At 46.4% G+C, this 26,637-nt stretch overlaps 1 protein-coding gene across 2 annotated transcripts in view; it reads right to left on the reverse strand.

The window, feature by feature from the left end:
* Positions 1-15,675: 15,675 nt before the first annotated feature.
* manba (mannosidase, beta A, lysosomal) overlaps positions 15,676-26,637 on the reverse strand; it is a 66,974-nt gene continuing 56,012 nt past the window's right edge. The window contains exons 15-17 of one of the 2 annotated variants that reach the window (XM_071366966.1): positions 25,829-25,971; positions 20,527-20,790; positions 15,676-19,907 (exon numbers count right to left, since the gene is read on the reverse strand). In XM_071366966.1, coding sequence (XP_071223067.1) covers positions 19,680-19,907; positions 20,527-20,790; positions 25,829-25,971 — 635 coding nt within the window. In that variant the 3' untranslated portion in view covers positions 15,676-19,679. Of the gene's footprint in view, positions 20,098-20,526; positions 20,791-25,828; positions 25,972-26,637 lie in introns of both variants that reach the window. The other variant, XM_071366967.1, reaches the window with a different exon arrangement.

Consider the following 26,637-nt stretch of genomic DNA (forward strand, 5'->3'; position numbering starts at 1 on the left):
GTGGGTTAGTAGTATTACCATGGTGGGGGACAGGCTTCAGTACTGTGGGTTAGTAGTATTACCATGGTGGGGGACAGGCTTCAGTACTGTGGGTTAGTAGTATTACCATGGTGGGGGACAGGCTTCAGTACTGTGGGTTAGTAGTATTACCATGGTGGGGGACAGGCTTCAGTACTGTGGGTTAGTAGTATTACCATGGTAGGGGACAGGCTTCAGTACTGTGGGTTAGTAGTATTACCATGGTAGGGGACAGGCTTCAGTACTGTGGGTTAGTAGTATTACCATGGTGGGGACAGGCTTCAGTACTGTGGGTTAGTAGTATTACCATGGTGGGGACAGGCTTCAGTACTGTGGGTTAGTAGTATTACCATGGTGGGGGACAGGCTTCAGTACTGTGGGTTAGTAGTATTACCATGGTAGGGGACAGGCTTCAGTACTGTGGGTTAGTAGTATTACCATGGTAGGGGACAGGCTTCAGTACTGTGGGTTAGTAGTATTACCATGGTAGGGGACAGACTTCAGTTACTGTGGGTTAGTAGTATTACCATGGTGGGGACAGACTTCAGTACTGTGTGTTAGTAGTATTACCATGGTGGGGGACAGGCTTCAGTACTGTGGGTTAGTAGTATTACCATGGTAGGGGACAGGCTTCAGTACTGTGGGTTAGTAGTATTACTTACCATGGTAGGGGACAGGCTTCAGTACTGTGGGTTAGTAGTATTACCATGGTGGGGACAGGCTTCAGTACTGTGGGTTAGTAGTATTACCATGGTGGGGACAGGCTTCAGTACTGTGGGTTAGTAGTATTACCATGGTAGGGGACAGGCTTCAGTACTGTGGGTTAGTAGTATTACCATGGTAGGGGACAGGCTTCAGGACTGTGGGTTAGTAGTATTACCATGGTGGGGACAGGCTTCAGTACTGTGGGTTAGTAGTATTACCATGGTGGGGGACAGGCTTCAGTACTGTGGGTTAGTAGTATTACCATGGTGGGGACAGGCTTCAGTACTGTGGGTTAGTAGTATTACCATGGTGGGGACAGGCTTCAGTACTGTGGGTTAGTAGTATTACCATGGTGGGGACAGGCTTCAGTACTGTGGGTTAGTAGTATTACCATGGTAGGGGACAGGCTTCAGTACTGTGGGTTAGTAGTATTACCATGGTAGGGGACAGGCTTCAGTACTGTGGGTTAGTAGTATTACCATGGTAGGGGACAGGCTTCAGTACTGTGGGTTAGTAGTATTACCATGGTAGGGGACAGACTTCAGTACTGTGGGTTAGTAGTATTACCATGGTGGGGACAGGCTTCAGTACTGTGGGTTAGTAGTATTACCATGGTGGGGACAGGCTTCAGTACTGTGGGTTAGTAGTATTACCATGGTGGGGGACAGGCTTCAGTACTGTGGGTTAGTAGTATTACCATGGTGGGGACAGGCTTCAGTACTGTGGGTTAGTAGTATTACCATGGTGGGGACAGACTTCAGTACTGTGGGTTAGTAGTATTACCATGGTGGGGGACAGGCTTCAGTACTGTGGGTTAGTAGTATTACCATGGTGGGGGACAGGCTTCAGTACTGTGGGTTAGTAGTATTACCATGGTGGGGACAGGCTTCAGTACTGTGGGTTAGTAGTATTACCATGGTAGGGGACAGGCTTCAGTACTGTGGGTTAGTAGTATTACCATGGTAGGGGACAGGCTTCAGTACTGTGGGTTAGTAGTATTACCATGGTGGGGGACAGGCTTCAGTACTGTGGGTTAGTAGTATTACCATGGTGGGGACAGGCTTCAGTACTGTGGGTTAGTAGTATTACCATGGTGGGGGACAGGCTTCAGTTCTGTGGGTTAGTAGTATTACCATGGTAGGGGACAGGCTTCAGTACTGTGGGTTAGTAGTATTACCATGGTAGGGGACAGGCTTCAGTACTGTGGGTTAGTAGTATTACCATGGTAGGGGACAGGCTTCAGTACTGTGGGTTAGTAGTATTACCATGGTAGGGGACAGGCTTCAGTTCTGTGGGTTAGTAGTATTACCATGGTGGGGACAGGCTTCAGTACTGTGGGTTAGTAGTATTACCATGGTAGGGGACAGGCTTCAGTACTGTGGGTTAGTAGTATTACCATGGTGGGGACAGGCTTCAGTACTGTGGGTTAGTAGTATTACCATGGTAGGGGACAGGCTTCAGTACTGTGGGTTAGTAGTATTACCATGGTAGGGACAGGCTTCAGTACTGTGGGTTAGTAGTATTACCATGGTAGGGGACAGGCTTCAGTACTGTGGGTTAGTAGTATTACCATGGTGGGGACAGGCTTCAGTACTGTGGGTTAGTAGTATTACCATGGTAGGGACAGGCTTCAGTACTGTGGGTTAGTAGTATTACCATGGTGGGGGACAGGCTTCAGTACTGTGGGTTAGTAGTATTACCATGGTGGGGACAGGCTTCAGTACTGTGGGTTAGTAGTATTACCATGGTGGGGACAGGCTTCAGTACTGTGGGTTAGTAGTATTACCATGGTAGGGGACAGGCTTCAGTACTGTGGGTTAGTAGTTTTACCATGGTGGGGGACAGGCTTCAGTACTGTGGGTTAGTAGTATTACCATGGTGGGGGACAGGCTTCAGTACTGTGGGTTAGTAGTATTACCATGGTAGGGGACAGGCTTCAGTACTGTGGGTTAGTAGTATTACCATGGTAGGGGACAGGCTTCAGTACTGTGGGTTAGTAGTATTACCATGGTGGGGGACAGGCTTCAGTACTGTGGGTTAGTAGTATTACCATGGTGGGGACAGGCTTCAGTACTGTGGGTTAGTAGTATTACCATGGTGGGGGACAGGCTTCAGTTCTGTGGGTTAGTAGTATTACCATGGTAGGGGACAGGCTTCAGTACTGTGGGTTAGTAGTATTACCATGGTAGGGGACAGGCTTCAGTACTGTGGGTTAGTAGTATTACCATGGTAGGGGACAGGCTTCAGTACTGTGGGTTAGTAGTATTACCATGGTAGGGGACAGGCTTCAGTTCTGTGGGTTAGTAGTATTACCATGGTGGGGACAGGCTTCAGTACTGTGGGTTAGTAGTATTACCATGGTAGGGGACAGGCTTCAGTACTGTGGGTTAGTAGTATTACCATGGTGGGGACAGGCTTCAGTACTGTGGGTTAGTAGTATTACCATGGTAGGGGACAGGCTTCAGTACTGTGGGTTAGTAGTATTACCATGGTAGGGACAGGCTTCAGTACTGTGGGTTAGTAGTATTACCATGGTAGGGGACAGGCTTCAGTACTGTGGGTTAGTAGTATTACCATGGTGGGGACAGGCTTCAGTACTGTGGGTTAGTAGTATTACCATGGTAGGGACAGGCTTCAGTACTGTGGGTTAGTAGTATTACCATGGTGGGGGACAGGCTTCAGTACTGTGGGTTAGTAGTATTACCATGGTGGGGACAGGCTTCAGTACTGTGGGTTAGTAGTATTACCATGGTGGGGACAGGCTTCAGTACTGTGGGTTAGTAGTATTACCATGGTAGGGGACAGGCTTCAGTACTGTGGGTTAGTAGTTTTACCATGGTGGGGGACAGGCTTCAGTACTGTGGGTTAGTAGTATTACCATGGTGGGGGACAGGCTTCAGTACTGTGGGTTAGTAGTATTACCATGGTAGGGGACAGACTTCAGTACTGTGGGTTAGTAGTATTACCATGGTGGGGGACAGGATTCAGTACTGTGGGTTAGTAGTATTACCATGGTGGGGACAGGCTTCAGTACTGTGGGTTAGTAGTATTACCATGGTGGGGGACAGGCTTCAGTACTGTGGGTTAGTAGTATTACCATGGTGGGGGACAGGCTTCAGTACTGTGGGTTAGTAGTATTACCATGGTAGGGACAGGCTTCAGTACTGTGGGTTAGTAGTATTACCATGGTGGGGGACAGGCTTCAGTACTGTGGGTTAGTAGTATTACCATGGTGGGGACAGGCTTCAGTACTGTGGGTTAGTAGTATTACCATGGTGGGGACAGACTTCAGTACTGTGGGTTAGTAGTATTACCATGGTGGGGGACAGGCTTCAGTACTGTGGGTTAGTAGTATTACCATGGTGGGGGACAGGCTTCAGTACTGTGGGTTAGTAGTATTACCATGGTGGGGACAGGCTTCAGTACTGTGGGTTAGTAGTATTACCATGGTAGGGGACAGGCTTCAGTACTGTGGGTTAGTAGTATTACCATGGTAGGGGACAGGCTTCAGTACTGTGGGTTAGTAGTATTACCATGGTGGGGGACAGGCTTCAGTACTGTGGGTTAGTAGTATTACCATGGTGGGGACAGGCTTCAGTACTGTGGGTTAGTAGTATTACCATGGTGGGGGACAGGCTTCAGTTCTGTGGGTTAGTAGTATTACCATGGTAGGGGACAGGCTTCAGTACTGTGGGTTAGTAGTATTACCATGGTAGGGGACAGGCTTCAGTACTGTGGGTTAGTAGTATTACCATGGTAGGGGACAGGCTTCAGTACTGTGGGTTAGTAGTATTACCATGGTAGGGGACAGGCTTCAGTTCTGTGGGTTAGTAGTATTACCATGGTGGGGACAGGCTTCAGTACTGTGGGTTAGTAGTATTACCATGGTAGGGGACAGGCTTCAGTACTGTGGGTTAGTAGTATTACCATGGTGGGGACAGGCTTCAGTACTGTGGGTTAGTAGTATTACCATGGTAGGGGACAGGCTTCAGTACTGTGGGTTAGTAGTATTACCATGGTAGGGACAGGCTTCAGTACTGTGGGTTAGTAGTATTACCATGGTAGGGGACAGGCTTCAGTACTGTGGGTTAGTAGTATTACCATGGTGGGGACAGGCTTCAGTACTGTGGGTTAGTAGTATTACCATGGTAGGGACAGGCTTCAGTACTGTGGGTTAGTAGTATTACCATGGTGGGGGACAGGCTTCAGTACTGTGGGTTAGTAGTATTACCATGGTGGGGACAGGCTTCAGTACTGTGGGTTAGTAGTATTACCATGGTGGGGACAGGCTTCAGTACTGTGGGTTAGTAGTATTACCATGGTAGGGGACAGGCTTCAGTACTGTGGGTTAGTAGTTTTACCATGGTGGGGGACAGGCTTCAGTACTGTGGGTTAGTAGTATTACCATGGTGGGGGACAGGCTTCAGTACTGTGGGTTAGTAGTATTACCATGGTAGGGGACAGACTTCAGTACTGTGGGTTAGTAGTATTACCATGGTGGGGGACAGGATTCAGTACTGTGGGTTAGTAGTATTACCATGGTGGGGACAGGCTTCAGTACTGTGGGTTAGTAGTATTACCATGGTGGGGGACAGGCTTCAGTACTGTGGGTTAGTAGTATTACCATGGTGGGGGACAGGCTTCAGTACTGTGGGTTAGTAGTATTACCATGGTAGGGACAGGCTTCAGTACTGTGGGTTAGTAGTATTACCATGGTAGGGGACAGGCTTCAGTACTGTGGGTTAGTAGTATTACCATGGTGGGGGACAGGCTTCAGTACTGTGGGTTAGTAGTATTACCATGGTGGGGACAGGCTTCAGTACTGTGGGTTAGTAGTATTACCATGGTGGGGGACAGGCTTCAGTTCTGTGGGTTAGTAGTATTACCATGGTAGGGGACAGGCTTCAGTACTGTGGGTTAGTAGTATTACCATGGTAGGGGACAGGCTTCAGTACTGTGGGTTAGTAGTATTACCATGGTAGGGGACAGGCTTCAGTACTGTGGGTTAGTAGTATTACCATGGTAGGGGACAGGCTTCAGTTCTGTGGGTTAGTAGTATTACCATGGTGGGGACAGGCTTCAGTACTGTGGGTTAGTAGTATTACCATGGTAGGGGACAGGCTTCAGTACTGTGGGTTAGTAGTATTACCATGGTGGGGACAGGCTTCAGTACTGTGGGTTAGTAGTATTACCATGGTAGGGGACAGGCTTCAGTACTGTGGGTTAGTAGTATTACCATGGTAGGGACAGGCTTCAGTACTGTGGGTTAGTAGTATTACCATGGTAGGGGACAGGCTTCAGTACTGTGGGTTAGTAGTATTACCATGGTGGGGACAGGCTTCAGTACTGTGGGTTAGTAGTATTACCATGGTAGGGACAGGCTTCAGTACTGTGGGTTAGTAGTATTACCATGGTGGGGGACAGGCTTCAGTACTGTGGGTTAGTAGTATTACCATGGTGGGGACAGGCTTCAGTACTGTGGGTTAGTAGTATTACCATGGTGGGGACAGGCTTCAGTACTGTGGGTTAGTAGTATTACCATGGTAGGGGACAGGCTTCAGTACTGTGGGTTAGTAGTTTTACCATGGTGGGGGACAGGCTTCAGTACTGTGGGTTAGTAGTATTACCATGGTGGGGGACAGGCTTCAGTACTGTGGGTTAGTAGTATTACCATGGTAGGGGACAGACTTCAGTACTGTGGGTTAGTAGTATTACCATGGTGGGGGACAGGATTCAGTACTGTGGGTTAGTAGTATTACCATGGTGGGGACAGGCTTCAGTACTGTGGGTTAGTAGTATTACCATGGTGGGGGACAGGCTTCAGTACTGTGGGTTAGTAGTATTACCATGGTGGGGGACAGGCTTCAGTACTGTGGGTTAGTAGTATTACCATGGTAGGGACAGGCTTCAGTACTGTGGGTTAGTAGTATTACCATGGTGGGGACAGGCTTCAGTACTGTGGGTTAGTAGTATTACCATGGTGGGGGACAGGCTTCAGTACTGTGGGTTAGTAGTATTACCATGGTGGGGACAGGCTTCAGTACTGTGGGTTAGTAGTATTACCATGGTGGGGGACAGGCTTCAGTACTGTGGGTTAGTAGTATTACCATGGTAGGGGACAGGCTTCAGTACTGTGGGTTAGTAGTATTACCATGGTAGGGGACAGGCTTCAGTACTGTGGGTTAGTAGTATTACCATGGTGGGGGACAGGCTTCAGTACTGTGGGTTAGTAGTATTACCATGGTGGGGGACAGGCTTCAGTACTGTGGGTTAGTAGTATTACCATGGTGGGGACAGGCTTCAGTACTGTGGGTTAGTAGTATTACCATGGTGGGGACAGGCTTCAGTACTGTGGGTTAGTAGTATTACCATGGTAGGGGACAGGCTTCAGTACTGTGGGTTAGTAGTATTACCATGGTAGGGGACAGGCTTCAGGACTGTGGGTTAGTAGTATTACCATGGTGGGGACAGGCTTCAGTACTGTGGGTTAGTAGTATTACCATGGTGGGGGACAGGCTTCAGTACTGTGGGTTAGTAGTATTACCATGGTGGGGACAGGCTTCAGTACTGTGGGTTAGTAGTATTACCATGATGGGGACAGGCTTCAGTACTGTGGGTTAGTAGTATTACCATGGTGGGGACAGGCTTCAGTACTGTGGGTTAGTAGTATTACCATGGTAGGGGACAGGCTTCAGTACTGTGGGTTAGTAGTATTACCATGGTAGGGGACAGGCTTCAGGACTGTGGGTTAGTAGTATTACCATGGTGGGGACAGGCTTCAGTACTGTGGGTTAGTAGTATTACCATGGTGGGGGACAGGCTTCAGTACTGTGGGTTAGTAGTATTACCATGCTGGGGACAGGCTTCAGTACTGTGGGTTAGTAGTATTACCATGGTGGGGACAGGCTTCAGTACTGTGGGTTAGTAGTATTACCATGGTAGGGGACAGGCTTCAGGACTGTGGGTTAGTAGTATTACCATGGTGGGGACAGGCTTCAGTACTGTGGGTTAGTAGTATTACCATGGTGGGGGACAGGCTTCAGTACTGTGGGTTAGTAGTATTACCATGGTGGGGACAGGCTTCAGTACTGTGGGTTAGTAGTATTACCATGGTGGGGACAGGCTTCAGTACTGTGGGTTAGTAGTATTACCATGGTGGGGACAGGCTTCAGTACTGTGGGTTAGTAGTATTACCATGGTAGGGGACAGGCTTCAGTACTGTGGGTTAGTAGTATTACCATGGTAGGGGACAGGCTTCAGTACTGTGGGTTAGTAGTATTACCATGGTAGGGGACAGGCTTCAGTACTGTGGGTTAGTAGTATTACCATGGTAGGGGACAGACTTCAGTACTGTGGGTTAGTAGTATTACCATGGTGGGGACAGGCTTCAGTACTGTGGGTTAGTAGTATTACCATGGTGGGGGACAGGCTTCAGTACTGTGGGTTAGTAGTATTACCATGGTGGGGACAGGCTTCAGTACTGTGGGTTAGTAGTATTACCATGGTGGGGGACAGGCTTCAGTACTGTGGGTTAGTAGTATTACCATGGTGGGGACAGGCTTCAGTACTGTGGGTTAGTAGTATTACCATGGTAGGGACAGACTTCAGTACTGTGGGTTAGTAGTATTACCATGGTGGGGGACAGGCTTCAGTACTGTGGGTTAGTAGTATTACCATGGTGGGGGACAGGCTTCAGTACTGTGGGTTAGTAGTATTACCATGGTGGGGACAGGCTTCAGTACTGTGGGTTAGTAGTATTACCATGGTAGGGGACAGGCTTCAGTACTGTGGGTTAGTAGTATTACCATGGTAGGGGACAGGCTTCAGTACTGTGGGTTAGTAGTATTACCATGGTGGGGGACAGGCTTCAGTACTGTGGGTTAGTAGTATTACCATGGTGGGGACAGGTTTCAGTACTGTGGGTTAGTAGTATTACCATGGTGGGGGACAGGCTTCAGTTCTGTGGGTTAGTAGTATTACCATGGTAGGGGACAGGCTTCAGTACTGTGGGTTAGTAGTATTACCATGGTAGGGGACAGGCTTCAGTACTGTGGGTTAGTAGTATTACCATGGTAGGGGACAGGCTTCAGTACTGTGGGTTAGTAGTATTACCATGGTAGGGGACAGGCTTCAGTTCTGTGGGTTAGTAGTATTACCATGGTGGGGACAGGCTTCAGTACTGTGGGTTAGTAGTATTACCATGGTAGGGGACAGGCTTCAGTACTGTGGGTTAGTAGTATTACCATGGTGGGGACAGGCTTCAGTACTGTGGGTTAGTAGTATTACCATGGTAGGGGACAGGCTTCAGTACTGTGGGTTAGTAGTATTACCATGGTGGGGGACAGGCTTCAGTACTGTGGGTTAGTAGTATTACCATGGTAGGGGACAGGCTTCAGTACTGTGGGTTAGTAGTATTACCATGGTAGGGGACAGGCTTCAGTACTGTGGGTTAGTAGTATTACCATGGTAGGGGACAGGCTTCAGTACTGTGGGTTAGTAGTATTACCATGGTAGGGGACAGGCTTCAGTTCTGTGGGTTAGTAGTATTACCATGGTAGGGGACAGGCTTCAGTACTGTGGGTTAGTAGTATTGCCATGGTGGGGACAGGCTTCAGTACTGTGGGTTAGTAGTATTACCATGGTAGGGGACAGGCTTCAGTACTGTGGGTTAGTAGTATTACCATGGTAGGGACAGGCTTCAGTACTGTGGGTTAGTAGTATTACCATGGTAGGGGACAGGCTTCAGTACTGTGGGTTAGTAGTATTACCATGGTGGGGACAGGCTTCAGTACTGTGGGTTAGTAGTATTACCATGGTAGGGACAGGCTTCAGTACTGTGGGTTAGTAGTATTACCATGGTGGGGGACAGGCTTCAGTACTGTGGGTTAGTAGAATTACCATGGTGGGGACAGGCTTCAGTACTGTGGGTTAGTAGTATTACCATGGTGGGGACAGGCTTCAGTACTGTGGGTTAGTAGTATTACCATGGTAGGGGACAGGCTTCAGTACTGTGGGTTAGTAGTTTTACCATGGTGGGGGACAGGCTTCAGTACTGTGGGTTAGTAGTATTACCATGGTGGGGGACAGGCTTCAGTACTGTGGGTTAGTAGTATTACCATGGTAGGGGACAGACTTCAGTACTGTGGGTTAGTAGTATTACCATGGTGGGGGACAGGATTCAGTACTGTGGGTTAGTAGTATTACCATGGTGGGGACAGGCTTCAGTACTGTGGGTTAGTAGTATTACCATGGTGGGGGACAGGCTTCAGTACTGTGGGTTAGTAGTATTACCATGGTGGGGGACAGGCTTCAGTACTGTGGGTTAGTAGTATTACCATGGTAGGGACAGGCTTCAGTACTGTGGGTTAGTAGTATTACCATGGTGGGGACAGGCTTCAGTACTGTGGGTTAGTAGTATTACCATGGTGGGGGACAGGCTTCAGTACTGTGGGTTAGTAGTATTACCATGGTGGGGACAGGCTTCAGTACTGTGGGTTAGTAGTATTACCATGGTGGGGGACAGGCTTCAGTACTGTGGGTTAGTAGTATTACCATGGTAGGGGACAGGCTTCAGTACTGTGGGTTAGTAGTATTACCATGGTAGGGGACAGGCTTCAGTACTGTGGGTTAGTAGTATTACCATGGTGGGGGACAGGCTTCAGTACTGTGGGTTAGTAGTATTACCATGGTGGGGGACAGGCTTCAGTACTGTGGGTTAGTAGTATTACCATGGTGGGGGACAGGCTTCAGTACTGTGGGTTAGTAGTATTACCATGGTGGGGGACAGGCTTCAGTACTGTGGGTTAGTAGTATTACCATGGTGGGGGACATGCTTCAGTACTGTGGGTTAGTAGTATTACCATGGTAGGGGACAGGCTTCAGTACTGTGGGTTAGTAGTATTACCATGGTGGGGACAGGCTTCAGTACTGTGGGTTAGTAGTATTACCATGGTGGGGGACAGGCTTCAGTACTGTGGGTTAGTAGTATTACCATGGTAGGGGACAGGCTTCAGTACTGTGGGTTAGTAGTATTACCATGGTAGGGGACAGGCTTCAGTACTGTGGGTTAGTAGTATTACCATGGTAGGGGACAGACTTCAGTTACTGTGGGTTAGTAGTATTACCATGGTGGGGACAGACTTCAGTACTGTGTGTTAGTAGTATTACCATGGTGGGGGACAGGCTTCAGTACTGTGGGTTAGTAGTATTACCATGGTAGGGGACAGGCTTCAGTACTGTGGGTTAGTAGTATTACTTACCATGGTAGGGGACAGGCTTCAGTACTGTGGGTTAGTAGTATTACCATGGTGGGGACAGGCTTCAGTACTGTGGGTTAGTAGTATTACCATGGTGGGGGACAGGCTTCAGTACTGTGGGTTAGTAGTATTACCATGGTGGGGACAGGCTTCAGTACTGTGGGTTAGTAGTATTACCATGGTGGGGGACAGGCTTCAGTACTGTGGGTTAGTAGTATTACCATGGTGGGGGACAGGCTTCAGTACTGTGGGTTAGTAGTATTACCATGGTGGGGGACAGGCTTCAGTACTGTGGGTTAGTAGTATTACCATGGTGGGGGACAGGCTTCAGTACTGTGGGTTAGTAGTATTACCATGGTGGGGGACAGGCTTCAGTACTGTGGGTTAGTAGTATTACCATGGTGGGGGACAGGCTTCAGTACTGTGGGTTAGTAGTATTACCATGGTAGGGGACAGGCTTCAGTACTGTGGGTTAGTAGTATTACCATGGTGGGGACAGGCTTCAGTACTGTGGGTTAGTAGTATTACCATGGTGGGGACAGGCTTCAGTACTGTGGGTTAGTACTCAACAGTAGCGATCCGACGTTCAGGGCTGTTAAGAGCCCCACCAGTTTAGCTAAAAAATAAACACATTTGTTCATGTTTTGTTTTGCATATTATTTTGGCATTAATGTGTCACATATCAATTTGTTAAATTAAACAAAATATATATATAAATAAACTATTTAGTTAATAAAGCCATATACAAACATGGTTTCTTTTCTGCTTTCTTCAGTAAGACAGCTCCAAAATGCAGGTGTTTCAGCCTAGCTCAGTGCTTTCTTCAGTAAGACAGCTCCAAAATGCAGTTGTTTCAGCCCAGTGCTTTCTGGGGCAGCCAGCGGAAAATACGGAGAGGGTTGGTAATGTTCTCTAGTTGCACCGTGATCAATCAAATTGATTTATATAGCCCTTCTTACATCAGCTGACTTCACAAAGTGCTGTACAGAAACCCAGCCTAAAACCCCAAACAGCAAGCAATGCAGGTGTAGAAGCACAGTGGCTAGGAAACACTACCTAGAAAGGCCAGAACCTAGGAAGAAACCTAGAGGAACCAGGCTATGAGGGGTGGCCAGTCCTCTTCTGGCTGTGCCGGGTGGAGATTATAACAGAACATGGCCAAGATGTTCACAGATGACCAGCAGGGTCAGATAATAAAAATCACTGTGGTTGTAGAGGGTGCAACAGGTCAGCACCTCAGGAGTAAATGTCAGTTGGCTTTTCATAGCTGATCATTCAGAGTATCTCTACCGCACCTGCGGTCTCTAGAGAGTTGAAAACAGCAGGTCTGGGACAAGGTAGCATGTCCGGTGAACAGGTCAGGGTTCCATAGCCGCAGGCAGAACAGTTGAAACTGGAGCAGCAGCACGACCAGGTGGACAGCAAGGAGTCATCAGGCCAGGTAGTCCTGAGGCATGGTCCTCAAGTGACGTACCCCTCCTAGGGACGGCATGGAAGAGCACCAGTAAGCCAGTGACTCAGCCCCCGTAATAGGGTTAGAGGCAGAGAATCCCAATGGAGAGAGGGAAACCGGCCAGGTAGAGACAGCAAGGGCGGTTCGTTGCTCCAGTGCCTTTCCGTTCACCTTCACACTCCTGGGCCAGACTACACTCAGTCATAGGACCTACTGAAGAGATGAGTCTTCAAAAAAGATTTAAAGGTCGAGACCGAGTCTGCGTCTCTCACATGGATAGGCAGACCATTCCATAAAAATTTAGCTCTATAGGAGAAAGCCCTGCCTCCAGCTGTTTGCTTAGAAATTCTAGGGACAGGAAGGAGGCCTGCCTCTTGTGACCGTAGCATACGTGTAGGTATGTACGGCAGGACCAAAACGGAAAGATAGGTAGGAGCAAGCCCATGTAATGCTTTGTAGGTCAGCAGTAAAAACTTGAATTCAGCCCTAGCCTTAACAGGAAGCCAGTGTAGAGAGGCTAGCACTGGAGTAATATGATCAAATATTTTGGTTCTAGTCAGGATTCTATCAGCCGTATTTTGCACTAACTGAAGTTTATTTAGCGCTTTATCCGGGTAGCCGGAAAGTAGAGCATTGCAGTAATCTAAACAAGAAATGACAATAGCATGGATTAATTTTTCTGCATCAATTTTGGACAGAAAGAATGTTACGTAGATGGAAAAACGCTGTTCTTGGCAGTCTTGATATGTTCGTCAAAAGAGAGATCAGGGTCCAGAGTAACGCCAAGGTTTTTCACAGTTTTATTTGAGACGACTGTACAACCATCAAGATTAATTGTCAGATTCAACAGAAGATCTCTTTGTTTCTTGGGACCTTGAACAAGCATCTCTGTTTTGTAGAAAAGTAGAAAATCCACTGAAACACAGGCTTCCAGGGAGGGACATTTTGGGGAAATGTACAGCTGTGTATCGTCTGCATAGCAGTGAGAGTTAACATTATGTTTCCGAATTACATCACCAAGAGGTAAAATATATAGCGAAAACAATAGTGGTCCTAAAACGGAGCCTTGAGGAACACCGAAATTTACAGTTGATTTGTCAGAGGACAAACCATCCACAGAGACAAACTGATATCTTTCCGACAGATAAGATCTAAACCAGGCCAGAACTTCTCCGTGTAGACCAATTTGGGTTTCCAATCTCTCCAAAATAATGTGGTGATCGATGGTATCAAAAGCAGCACTAATGTCTAGGATCATGAGGACAGATGTAGAGCCTCGGTCTGACGCCATTAAAAGGTAATTTACCACCTTCACAAGTGCAGTCTCAGTGCTATGATGGGGTCTAAAACCAGACTGAAGCATTTCCTATACATTGTTTGTCTTCAGGAAGGCAGGGAGTTGCTGCGCAACAGCTTTTTCATATTTTTTTGAGAGGAATGGAAGATTCGATATAGGCCGATAGTTTTTTATATTTTCTGGGTCAAGGTTTAGCTTTTTCAAGACAGGAAGCAGCTCTTTCAGTAGTTTAGTTGGAATCCAGTATGCAGAAGGTTGAAGGTTTAGAGGCCATGACTATTTTCATCAATGTGTCAAGAGACAGTATCAAAAAACTTGAGTGTCTCCCTTGATCCTAGGTCCTGGCAGAGTTGTGCAGACTCAGGACAGCTGAGCTTTGGAGTAATACGCAGATTTAAAGAGGAGTCCGTAATTTGCTAATGATCTTTCGTCAAAGAAGTTCATGAATTTATCACTGCTGAAGTGAAAGCAATCCTCTCTTGGGGAATGCTGGTTTTTAGTTAGCTTTGCGACAGTATCAAAAATAATAGTTTGATTGTTCTTATTCTCCTCAATTAAGTTGGAAAAATAGAATGATCGAGCAGCAGTGAGGGCTCTTCGATATTGCACGGTACGGTCTTTCCAAGCTAGTCGGAAGACTTCCAGTTTGGTGTGGCGCCATTTCCGTTCCAATTTTCTGGAAGCTTGCTTCAGGGCTCAGGTAACTTCTGTATACCATGGAGCTAGTTTCTTATGACAAATGTTTTTTGTTTTTAGGGTTGCGACTGCATCTAGGGTATTACGCAAGGTTAAATTGAGTTCCTCCGCTAGGTGGTTAACTGATATTTGTACTCTGACGGCCTTGGGTAGGTGGAGGGAGTCTGGAAGGGCATCTAGGAATCTTTGGATTGTCCGAGAATTTATAGCATTCATATCCACAACATTTATTCCACGGGACAAAACTAGGTCCAGAGTATGACTGTGGCAGTGAGTAGGTCCGGAGACATGTTGGACAAAACCAACTGAGTCGATGATGGCTCCGAAAGCCTTTTGGAGTGGGTCTGTGGACTTTTCCATGTGAATATTAAAGTCACCAAAAATTGGAATATTATCTGCCGTGACTACAAGATCCGATAGGAACTCCAGGGATCAAAGATATCCGTGATCTTTGGAGTTGACCACCCACACACTTGCCTGGCAAATTGCAACGTGTTTACAGAATGAAAACATTTAGTAGAGGATTACGTGGGAATGAATTGATAGCCACCCATATGAAAACACATGCAACAGGGATTGTATAATTCCTAAAAGTAAAATGGACTGTTTCTTCAATCCCAGTTTTACAAGCTGTAGTTTGGGTAGTGGGAACAGTGAAGACTAAATATGAAGGGTACTTTGGTAATGTATTCCTACTGCCTCCTTGTGGAGAGTGGATATCACTTCATGGTATTCCCATTTACTGTAGACTCCTAGACCCAATGACCTACAGCAGTCCTATTTACTGTAGGCTCCTAGACCCAATGACCTACAGCAGTCCTATTTACTGTAGGCTCCTAGACCCAATGACCTACAGTATTCCTATTTACTGTAGCCTCCTAGACCCAATGACCTACAGTAGTCCTATTTACTGTAGGCTCCTAGACCCAATGACCTACAGCTGTCCTATTTACTGTAGGCTCCTAGACCCAATGACCTACAGCAGTCCTATTTACTGTAGGCTCCTAGACCCAATGACCTACAGCAGTCCTATTTACTGTAGGCTCCTAGACCCAATGACCTACAGTATTCCTATTTACTGTAGCCTCCTAGACCCAATGACCTACAGCAGTCCTATTTACTGTAGGCTCCTAGACCCAGTGACCTACATTAGTTAGTTAGTGTATGTAAAGCCTTACCCGCAACATTTGACTTTCCTTGTAGTCTGAAATAGACAAATCTAAATGATAGCAAAATAAAACCATACAAAATATATCTCCATTTACTTTATTAATGCAAATTCCTTCACTTGTATCTTTAATTACAACAAATCCCACACACAACATTGTACATCCAACTGACGGAGAGTGTTGGGGTTTCTCATGTCTCAGTACTCATCTCTGAGAGAGGTTAGGGAGAGGGTCTCAGTACTCATCTCTGAGGTAGGTTAGGGAGAGGGTCTCAGTACTCATCTCAGAGAGAGGTTAGGGAGAGGGTCTCAGTACTCATCTCAGAGAGAGGTTAGGGAGAGGGTCTCAGTACTCATCTCTGAGAGGTTAGGGAGAGGGTGTCAGTACTCATCTCTGAGAGGTTAGGGAGAGGGTCTCAGTACTCATCTCTGAGAGGTTAGGGAGAGGGTCTCAGTACTCATCTCTGAGGTAGGTTAGGGAGAGGGTCACAGTACTCATCTCTGAGGTAGGTTAGGGAGAGGGTCACAGTACTCATCTCTGAGAGAGGTTAGGGAGAGGGTCTCAGTACTCATCTCAAAGAGAGGTTAGGGAGAGGGTCTCAGTACTCATCTCAGAGAGAGGTTAGGGAGAGGGTCTCAGTATTCATCTCAGAGAGAGGTTAGGGAGAGGGTCTCAGTATTCATCTCAGAGAGAGGTTAGGGAGAGGGTCTCAGTACTCATCTCTGAGAGGTTAGGGAGAGGGTCTCACTACTCATCTCAGAGAGGTTAGGGAGAGGGTCTCAGTACTCATCTCAGAGAGAGGTTAGGGAGAGGGTCTCAGTACTCATCTCTGAGGTAGGTTAGGGAGAGGGTCACAGTACTCATCTCTGAGGTAGGTTAGGGAGAGGGTCTCAGTACTCATCTCAGAGAGAGGTTAGGGAGAGGGTCTCAGTACTCATCTCTGAGAGGTTAGGGAGAGGGTCTCAGTACTCATCTCAGAGAGAGGTTAGGGAGAGGGTCACAGTACTCATCTCAGAGAGAGGTTAGGGAGAGGGTCACAGTACTCATCTCTGAGAGGTTAGGGAGAGGGTCTCAGTACTCATCTCTGAGAGAGGTTAGGGAGAAGGTCTCAGTACTCATCTCTGAGAGGTTAGGGAGAGGGTCACAGTACTCATCTCAGAGAGAGGTTAGGGAGAGGGTCTCAGTACTCATCTCAGAGAGAGGTTAGGGAGAGGGTCTCAGTACTCATCTCAGAGAGAGGTTAGGGAGAGGGTCTCAGTACTCATCTCTGAGAGAGGTTAGGGAGAGGGTCACAGTACTCATCTCTGAGAGAGGTTAGGGAGAGGGTCTCAGTACTCATCTCAAAGAGAGGTTAGGGAGAGGGTCTCAGTACTCATCTCAGAGAGAGGTTAGGGAGAGGGTCTCAGAATTCATCTCAGAGAGAGGTTAGGGAGAGGGTCTCAGTACTCATCTCTGAGAGGTTAGGGAGAGGGTCTCAGTACTCATCTCTGAGAGGTTAGGGAGAGGGTCTCAGTACTCATCTCAGAGAGAGGTTAGGGAGAGGGTCTCAGTACTCATCTCTGAGGTAGGTTAGGGAGAGGGTCACAGTACTCATCTCTGAGGTAGGTTAGGGAGAGGGTCTCAGTACTCATCTCAGAGAGAGGTTAGGGAGAGGGTCTCAGTACTCATCTCTGAGAGGTTAGGGAGAGAGTCTCAGTACTCATCTCAGAGAGAGGTTAGGGAGAGGGTCACAGTACTCATCTCAGAGAGAGGTTAGGGAGAGGGTCACAGTACTCATCTCTGAGAGGTTAGGGAGAGGGTCTCAGTACTCATCTCTGAGAGAGGTTAGGGAGAGGGTCTCAGTACTCATCTCAGAGAGAGGTTAGGGAGAGGGTCTCAGTACTCATCTCAGAGAGAGGTTAGGGAGAGGGTCTCAGTACTCATCTCAGAGAGAGGTTAGGGAGAGGGTCAGTACTCATCTCAGAGAGAGGTTAGGGAGAGGGTCTCAGTACTCATCTCAGAGAGAGGTTAGGGAGAGGGTCTCAGTACTCATCTCAGAGAGGTTAGGGAGAGGGTCACAGTACTCATCTCTGAGAGGTTAGGGAGAGGGTCTCAGTACTCATCTCTGAGAGGTTAGGGAGAGGGTCTCAGTACTCATCTCTGAGAGGGGTTAGGCAGAGGGTCTCAGTACTCATCTCTGAGAGGTTAGGCAGAGGGTCTCAGTACTCATCTCTGAGAGGTTAGGGAGAGGGTCTCAGTACTCATCTCTGAGAGGTTAGGGAGAGGGTCTCAGTACTCATCTCTGAGAGGTTAGGGAGAGGGTCTCAGTACTCATCTCTGAGAGAGGTTAGGGAGAGGGTCTCAGTACTCATCTCTGAGGGGTTAGGGAGAGGGTCTCAGTACTCATCTCTGAGAGGTTAGGGAGAGGGTCTCAGTACTCATCTCTGAGAGGTTAGGGAGAGGGTCTCAGTACTCATCTCTGAGAGGTTAGGGAGAGGGTCACAGTACTCATCTCAGAGAGAGTTTAGGGAGAGGGTCTCAGGACTCATCTCTGAGAGAGGTTAGGGAGAGGGTCACAGTACTCATCTCTGAGAGAGGTTAGGGAGAGGGTCACAGTACTCATCTCAGAGAGAGGTTAGGAAGAGGGTCTCAGTACTCATCTCAGAGAGAGGTTAGGGAGAGGGTCTCAGTACTCATCTCTGAGAGAGGGTCTCAGTACTCATCTCAGAAAGAGGTTAGGGAGAGGGTCACAGTACTCATCTCTGAGAGAGGTTAGGGAGAGGGTCTCAGTACTCATCTCTGAAAGAGGTTAGGGAGAGGGTCTCAGTACTCATCTCTGAGAGAGGTTAGGGAGAGGGTCTCAGTACTCATCTCTGAGAGAGGTTAGGGAGAGGGTCTCAGTACTCATCTCAGAGAGAGGTTAGGGAGAGGGTCTCAGTACTAATCTCTGAGAGGTTAGGGAGAGGGTCTCAGTACTCATCTCTGAGAGAGGTAAGGGAGAGGGTCTCAGTACTCATCTCAAAGAGAGGTTAGGGAGAGGGTCACAGTACTCATCTCAGAGAGAGGTTAGGGAGAGGGTCTCAGTACTCATCTCAGAGAGAGGTTAGGGAGAGGGTCTCAGTACTCATCTCTGAGAGAGGTTAGGGAGAGGGTCACAGTACTCATCTCAGAGAGAGGTTAGGGAGAGGGTCTCAGTACTCATCTCAGAGAGAGGTTAGGGAGAGGGTCACAGTACTCATCTCTGAGGTAGGTTAGGGAGAGGGTCTCAGTACTCATCTCAGAGAGAGGTTAGGGAGAGGGTCTCAGTACTCATCTCAGAGATGTTAGGGAGAGGGTCTCAGTACTCATCTCCGAGAGAGGTTAGGGAGAGGGTCTCAGTACTCATCTCAGAGAGAGGTTAGGGAGAGGGTCTCAGTACTCATCTCTGAGAGAGGTTAGGGAGAGGGTCACAGTACTCATCTCTGAGAGAGGTTAGGGAGAGGGTCTCAGTACTCATCTCTGAGAGGTTAGGGAGAGGGTCTCAGTACTCATCTCTGAGAGAGGTTAGGGAGAGGGTCTCAGTACTCATCTCAGAGAGAGGTTAGGGAGAGGGTCTCAGTACTCATCTCAGAGAGAGGTTAGGGAGAGGGTCACAGTACTCATCTCAGAGAGAGGTTAGGGAGAGGGTCACAGTACTCATCTCAGAGAGGTTAGGGAGAGGGTCTCAGTACTCATCTCTGAGAGGTTAGGGAGAGGGTCTCAGTACTCATCTCTGAGAGGTTAGGGAGAGGGTCTCAGTACTCATCTCAGAGAGGTTAGGGAGAGGGTCTCAGTACTCATCTCAGAGAGAGGTTAGGGAGAGGGTCTCAGTACTCATCTCTGAGAGAGGGTCTCAGTACTCATCTCAGAGAGGTTAGGGAGAGGGTCTCAGTACTCATCTCAGAGAGAGGGTCTCAGTACTCATCTCAGAGAGGTTAGGGAGAGGGTTTGGGTTAACTCCTGGGTAGTGGTTCAGTAAGTATGTCCAAAATGGCACCCTATTCCCTATATAGTGTACAACCCATAGAGCTCTGGTCAAAAGTAGTGCACTATGTAGGTTATAGGATGCCATTTCATACGCAAGATAGTCAATACACATCTCTCAATGACGTAACAGTCAGGGCCTGGGCTAGCTGCTGGGTACTGGTGGGACCCCAGGGGTTAAAGGTGACTGTTCTGTTCCTGGTGACCATGAGGAATCCGTTGGTGCTGAATCGTCCTGGGACGTCCCCAACATCTAGCCATACGAAGGCCGCCACGGCAGAGGACTGCAGGGTCACGGTGTATCCTCCCATCTGGTCCTGCTGCACCTCGGCCTGAGAGAGAGAGAGAGAGGTCAGTATGGTAGTCCTACGGCAGAGGACTGCAGGGTCACGGTGTATCCTCCCATCTGGTCCTGCTGCACCTCGGCCTGAGAGAGAGAGAGAGAGGTCAGTATGGTAGTCCTACGGCAGAGGACTGCAGGGTCACGGTGTATCCTCCCATCTGGTCCTGCTGCACCTCGGCCTGAGAGAGAGAGGTCAGTATGGTAGTCCTACTGACCACCCAGAGAGACGGGGGGCTGAAAACAGAGCACTCCTGGTGCATTACTAATAATACCCTATTCATAATGTGTTATAAGCACATATATAACACCCTGTGAACTATGCGTAATGCATTATAAATGCACAACCAATAACAAGCTGTATACTAACCCAGACTACCCTAAGAGGGTATACATTAGTCCTCTCGCCATCCAGAGAGACAGGGAGGGTGAAACATAGCACTCGTTATCTATTCAATAACAAGCTGTATATTAACCCAGACTACCCGATAGGAGATCCAGTGGACAAATACGATTGCTATGACGTAATTAGAAGCAGAACTCATGATGATGCAGTCAGGTCAGTTAATAGTGATGTCATTGTCACTAGTTGTGTGTGCTGTCGGTCTTACTGTGGTGTTGGGTCTCAGCATCCCCTGGGCATTTTTGGGCGAGCTGAGGAAGAGGTGGTTAATGGGACCTTGCTGGCTGTTGACGTCCTCAAGGTGAAAGGTCAGGAGACAGGTGAGGCGGGTACAACTCCCGCGCCCACACCCCGCCAGCAAGGCTGTGATTGGCTGTTTGTGGATGACCTCAGCACTTCCTCCTTCCACAAGAACGAATCCGGAAGTCACAGTGCACACAGGATCCAGACTGCTCCACTCATAGACTGAAACCTGACGACAAGATACATCAGTCTACAATCACAGTTATCCACTTAGCCTGCCTGGGGACTACGGATGCAGCCAATCAGCATTCATGGCTCGAACCACCTGGTTTATAATAATATTTACTCTGCATTGCTACGGAGGAACAGTTATCCACTTAGCCTGCCTGGGGACTGGTTCTAAGGGGCAGTTGTGAAGTACTTACATAAATACAATCAGGTCCATAATTATTGACACCCTTGATAAAGACGAGAAAAAGACTGTATAAAATAAATAACACTGAACTTTATTGTATTTCTTTGTGGATTTTGACGTGTCCTTGGGGTTATTGTCTTGCTGGAAGACCCTCTTGGAAGTGTCAGCCTCCTGGCAGAGGCAACCAGGTTGTTGGCTAAAATGTCCTAGTACCTGGTACATTTCATGACCTTAAAAAGGGCCCCAGGACCAGTGGAAGCAAATTGGCCCCATAATATTGAAGATGCACCATTTTGTTTTAAACCTGTCCTTTAGCCCATGTTAAGGTCAATGATATCAAGTACCAGGATATATATTTTTTACTAAGTACCAGGATATTTTTGCCAAAAAGCTGTTTGCCTCTGACACTTCCAAGAGGATCTTCCAACAAGAGAATAACCCCAAGGACACATCAAAATCCACAAAGAAATGGTTAACTGTGTCACGCCCTGGCCATAGAGACATAGGCGGAAATCCCTGGGAAAAATATGATTTGTCCCCCCCAATCTATCACTGTAAACATAACTATGTAATTTCAATAATATTAATAATACGCAATGAAAGCAGTTGTGCTGATTATAGACACTTAATAGCGCCTTTTTAAGTTTCAAAAGATTGCGACCACCCCGCCCTTTGCCTCACAATGGTTTGATCCACTGCCAGTTCTTTAGCTGGCAAGGTAATAGAGGGTTCGTATCTACTGTCCGAAAGGCACATGTACGTAACTGACGTGAGGTTAATCCAGTCAATCGCGCCATAGCAATGTTTACATTTTTATGTTGGCAGGGTTCACACACTAGCTGAATTTGCAGAGCTAGCGCGCAAACTAAAGCAAACATTAACTAGCAAGCTAGCTAGTACCTATTCCATTAATGTGGCGTCGTCAAAGATGGAATCTTTGCTATCGTCAATTTATTCCAAGATCAGCATGCAGCTGTAGTGCTTCAAAGTCCCTGTGATAAGGTTAGCGATAAACTGAAGTCCAAACTGAACAGAACTACACTCTCTTATACCATTGTCTTAAATATATTTAATGGTCTCGTTGCAAAAGCTAAATTGTCGCTAGTGAACTTTTTTACATTTATTTTATTTCACCTTTTTTTTTTTTAAGATTATAGCAAACACCACAGAAACGGAATTGGTGCTCGCTAGCTTTACAAATTCAGCTATTGTTGGAAGCCAGCCAATATGAAACAAACTATATTAAAATTAGAAAAGGTTGTAGCATATGTTGTGTAAATGTGTGTGTGTGCAGCTAGACCGGCCAGCCAGCCAGGTAGAAAAATGGCGGACATCAGAGTATTTTTCAGTACACCAAAACGCAAAGTAAGAACTCTAGTAGCCTAATATCTCAAAGACGAGTTGATAAAATGTTCATAAGAAAGAAGTGAAATGCTAATGGAATGTTTCACAATGATGTCATTAGGCAGAGCAGGCAACAGATGGCACACAGACAGCAGAGTTGGGGACAGATATGCAGGGACAGATTGGCAGAGACAGGGAGTCTCAGGTAAGTTTGTTGAGTCTTTGTTTGGCAACATTATGAAAGGTTCTCAATTTTTTTTACTTGTAAAATAGGGACATAATTGGAAAATGCCATGGATATCCCCGCTCTCAACTTAAACTGATGACTAAACTAAGATTTGTTTATGGCAATGGTATTGCTGTTGTGATTAATTGTGTAGTTTTGGGTACCGGTAGTTAGGAGTACGGCAAACACCTTATTTCTTTTCTAGGAGACAGACTGTGAGTCTGTGAGGGTGGTGAAAGGGAAAGAGCCAGGGAGAGAGACTTCAGAGAACAATGTCACAGCCACGGCAGGACCAGGTGGCACCCTTGTTGCCAGCAGCACCAGTATAGGGGACAGTGGCACAGCATTGTCCAGTTACCTCAGTGATGGCACAAAACCATATCAGCCACACCCACAATTTTTGAACCGCAAACTCTTGCCAACAGAGTGTTGACGTTTCAAGAGGCCCCAAAGCACAGAATGAAATTCTGAACATCATGGCCAATACAATCATTCGAGGCATTGCAGCTGAGATTAGGTCTCTTCCGATTGTACAATTTTTTATTAATTGTTGATGGTACTCAAGATGTCTCTGGTGCTGAACAGGAGAGTGTCTTTTTGCATTATGTTGACCATGACCTTGTCCCTCACGAGGAGTTTATTGGGCTATACAGGGTGTCGGAGACAACAGGCGAGGGCATTGCGAAAGTGGCAACTGAAGTGTTGTTGAGGCTCAATTTGCCCATGTCTGGCTTACGTGGGCAGAGTTACGATGGTGCCTCAAACATGGCAGGAAAATACACAGGTGCACAGGCAATTGTGAGAAGGCAGCAGCCATTAGCCCTCTATGTCCATTGTGGAGCACACTGTGTAAATCTGATTACACAGGCTGGCTGCTCAGCCTCCCCACTGATCCGGGATTCCCTTTCCTGGGTCCATCAGTTAGGTGTCCTCTATGGCCAGTCAGGAAAGTTTAAGAGCATGTTTGAATCAATTGCCACGTCCAAAGAAACACATCTGCCCACCCGGAAACCCCTATGTCCAACAAGGTGGACTGTGCGGAATACTGCTATTAGAGCTGTGCTAGGGCAGTATGAGCGGGTACTAAGCAGCCTAGAGGAGAGTAGTTTTTAGTACATGACAGTACACGACAGTACACTTACAAATTATTTATTTCATGTTATTTTATTTAAAATTGCATACTTTGTGCGACATACTTGTCCATAGCTGCTGTTTGAAGAGTTGAGACACTGACTGAAGGATATTTTGTTTGATTTATTTGGGTTTTTCATTGAAGTAGTTATTTTGCTTTTAGAACTGTACTTATTTTAAGCTTTTTGTTCTTGTAAAGATATTGTAGTAGACTCAGGCCAGTGGCACATTTAATGACTATATAAATGTATCAGAAAAAGTCAAATTAAAAGGTCAATTCAATACGGAGACTAACTTTGTGATGGTTCTCAATGGAGATTATTTTAGATGAGATCACACCATGTTCATTGTATTTATGAAAACTACACCCATACAGTGTACAGTACCATTGCTACCTACTGGCCTTTCTTGATATTGCTAGTTGTAAGTACGAATACCTGCATACATACTGGACTGGTAAGGAGCAATGCTATAACTATTATTAATAGTAGTATTATAATGATTTAAACATTTGAACAAGTTGGTTAAACCCTTCAGTTAACTACTGTACCTATCAATTATTCAGTTGTAGGAATTATGGTTCCTCAATATACATTTAACATATTACAACGTAGGCTATGTGTTACAGCACTACTTTTGGTGTCCCCCTCAGGAATTGCTCTTGAGAAAATGTAATGTAATTGTCCCCTCCAAGGTTGATATCAGATTTTCGCCCCTGCATAGAGAGGCTTTTATTCTCTATTTTGGTTAGGCCAGGGTGTGACTAGGGTGGGCATTCTAGTTTCTTTATTTCTATGTTTTCTATTTCTTTGTTTTTGGCCGGGTAGGGTTCTCAATCAGAGGCAGCTGTCTATCCTTAGGTAGCCCTTTTTCCACCTGTCTTTGTGGGAAGTTGACTTTGTTTAGGACACAGAGCCTTTAGCTTCACGGTTTCTTTTGTAGTGTTTGTTGTTTTGTTCGGCGTCTTTTTCCAAATAAAGAGAAAATGTACGCTCACGACGCTGCACCTTGGTCCTCTTCTGTTAACGGCCGTGACAAACTGACCAAAACAAATCCACATTTTGGAATGGCCATCTCAGTCTTCAGACATGAAGCCCATTGAAAACATGTCATTTTATTTTAAAAGGGCAGTCCGTAAGACCAGACGAAGGATATTAAGGATCTGAAAAGATTCTGTATGGAGGAATGGTCTAAGATCCCAACCAATGTGTTCTCCAATCTCATAAAACATTTTAGAGAAAAAGGCTCAGTGTCATTATCCTAACAAGAGGAGGGTGCTGGAGTACTGAAATTATCATTTTGACCCCTATCTTTTTTTGTATGACTTTTTAAACAAAATATTTTTCTCTGAACAATTGTATTTGTATAAAATAATATAATTTCCAATGTTTCTTTAGCATGCAATATACAGTGCATTCAGAAAGTATTCAGACCCCTTGACCCTTTTCAACATTTTACGTTACAGCCTTATACTAAAATGAATTAAATTGTTTTTTCCCCCTCATCAACCTACACACAATACCCTGTTAGATTCTAATTTTCAGAGTAAATAACTCACGGACACTAGCTTCTCTAGTAAATAACTTCTCTAGTAAATAACTCACGGACACTAGCTTCTCTAGTGTCCGTGAGTTATTTACTCTGAAAAATATTTTGTTTAAAAAGTCCGGTTAACCATTTCTTTGTGGATTTTGATGTGTCCTTGGGGTTATTCTCTTGTTGGAAGATCCTCTTGGGAGTGTCAGAGGCAAACAGCTTTTTGGCAAAAAATATCCTGGTACTTGCTTCTCTAGTGTCCGTGAGTTATTTACTCTGAAAATTAGAATCTAACAGGGTATTGTGTGTAGGTTGATGAGGGGAAAAAACAATTTAATCCATTTTAGAATAAGGCTGTAACGTAACAAAATATGGAAAAAGTCAAGTGGGTCTGAATACTTTCTGAATGCACTGTAGATCAATATTTGAATTACTTATTTGATACTGTATTCTTTGCTAATCTTTATCAAGGCTGCCAATAATTATGGATCTGACTGTACATACATAAATAGGTTATTAAACAGGCATGTTTCTGTGTATTGTGTTTTTAATGTGTTGACTCAATGTGGTATTGAGTTATTTGATGTGTTGAAAATGGCGAGAGGGTCAACGTACCACAGTCCTGAGCTGAAGGTCGTGGCTCAGGTCAGACACAGCATAGACCACCAGACTACCCTGGTCCTCGAAGCCCACCGGAAGCACAGGGGAGAAGAAGTCCTTGGCAAAGTAATGCAGCATCTTCCACTTCCCACCAAACTCTGCAGACGAAGAAGAAGAACAGATCTGGGAGAACACAACGTCTTGACAGTGAGACCAAGAGGCAATTTCCCTTTCCGCGGAGCAATTTCCCCTTCGCCGAGGGTGACTGAGTATTTGCTACTCCTCTACAAAAAAAAATATATTGGTTGACAACCAGCCTATCTACCAAACAATCAACCAGTCGACTAATTGGAGTAAGCCCTAAATTGTATGAGAGTAGATACCTTGATATTTAAACTATTTCCACTCGTCACCCATATTTTTGAGCCGGTCTGCTATTTGTATAATGATCAACTATAGGAGATATGTCATTCGTTGAAGGAGGTTATCTAGCAGGAGGTTATCGAGCAGGAGGTTATCGAGCAGGAGGTTATCGAGCAGGAGGTTATCGAGCAGGAAGTTATCGAGCAGGAGGTTATCTAGTAGGAGGTTATCGAGCAGGAGGTTATCGAGCAGGAGGTTATCTATCAGGAGGTTATCTAGCAGGAGGTTATCGAGCAGGAGGTTATCGAGCAGGAGGTTATCGAGCAGGAGGTTATCGAGCAGGAGGTTATCTAGTAGGAGGTTATCGAGCAGGAGGTTATCGAGCAGGAGGTTATCTATCAGGAGGTTATCGAGCAGGAGGTTATCGAGCAGGAGGTTATCGAGCAGGAGGTTATCGAGCA

Source organism: Salvelinus alpinus, chromosome 25 (genome assembly GCF_045679555.1).
Source record: "Salvelinus alpinus chromosome 25, SLU_Salpinus.1, whole genome shotgun sequence".
Taxonomy (NCBI): domain Eukaryota; kingdom Metazoa; phylum Chordata; class Actinopteri; order Salmoniformes; family Salmonidae; genus Salvelinus; species Salvelinus alpinus.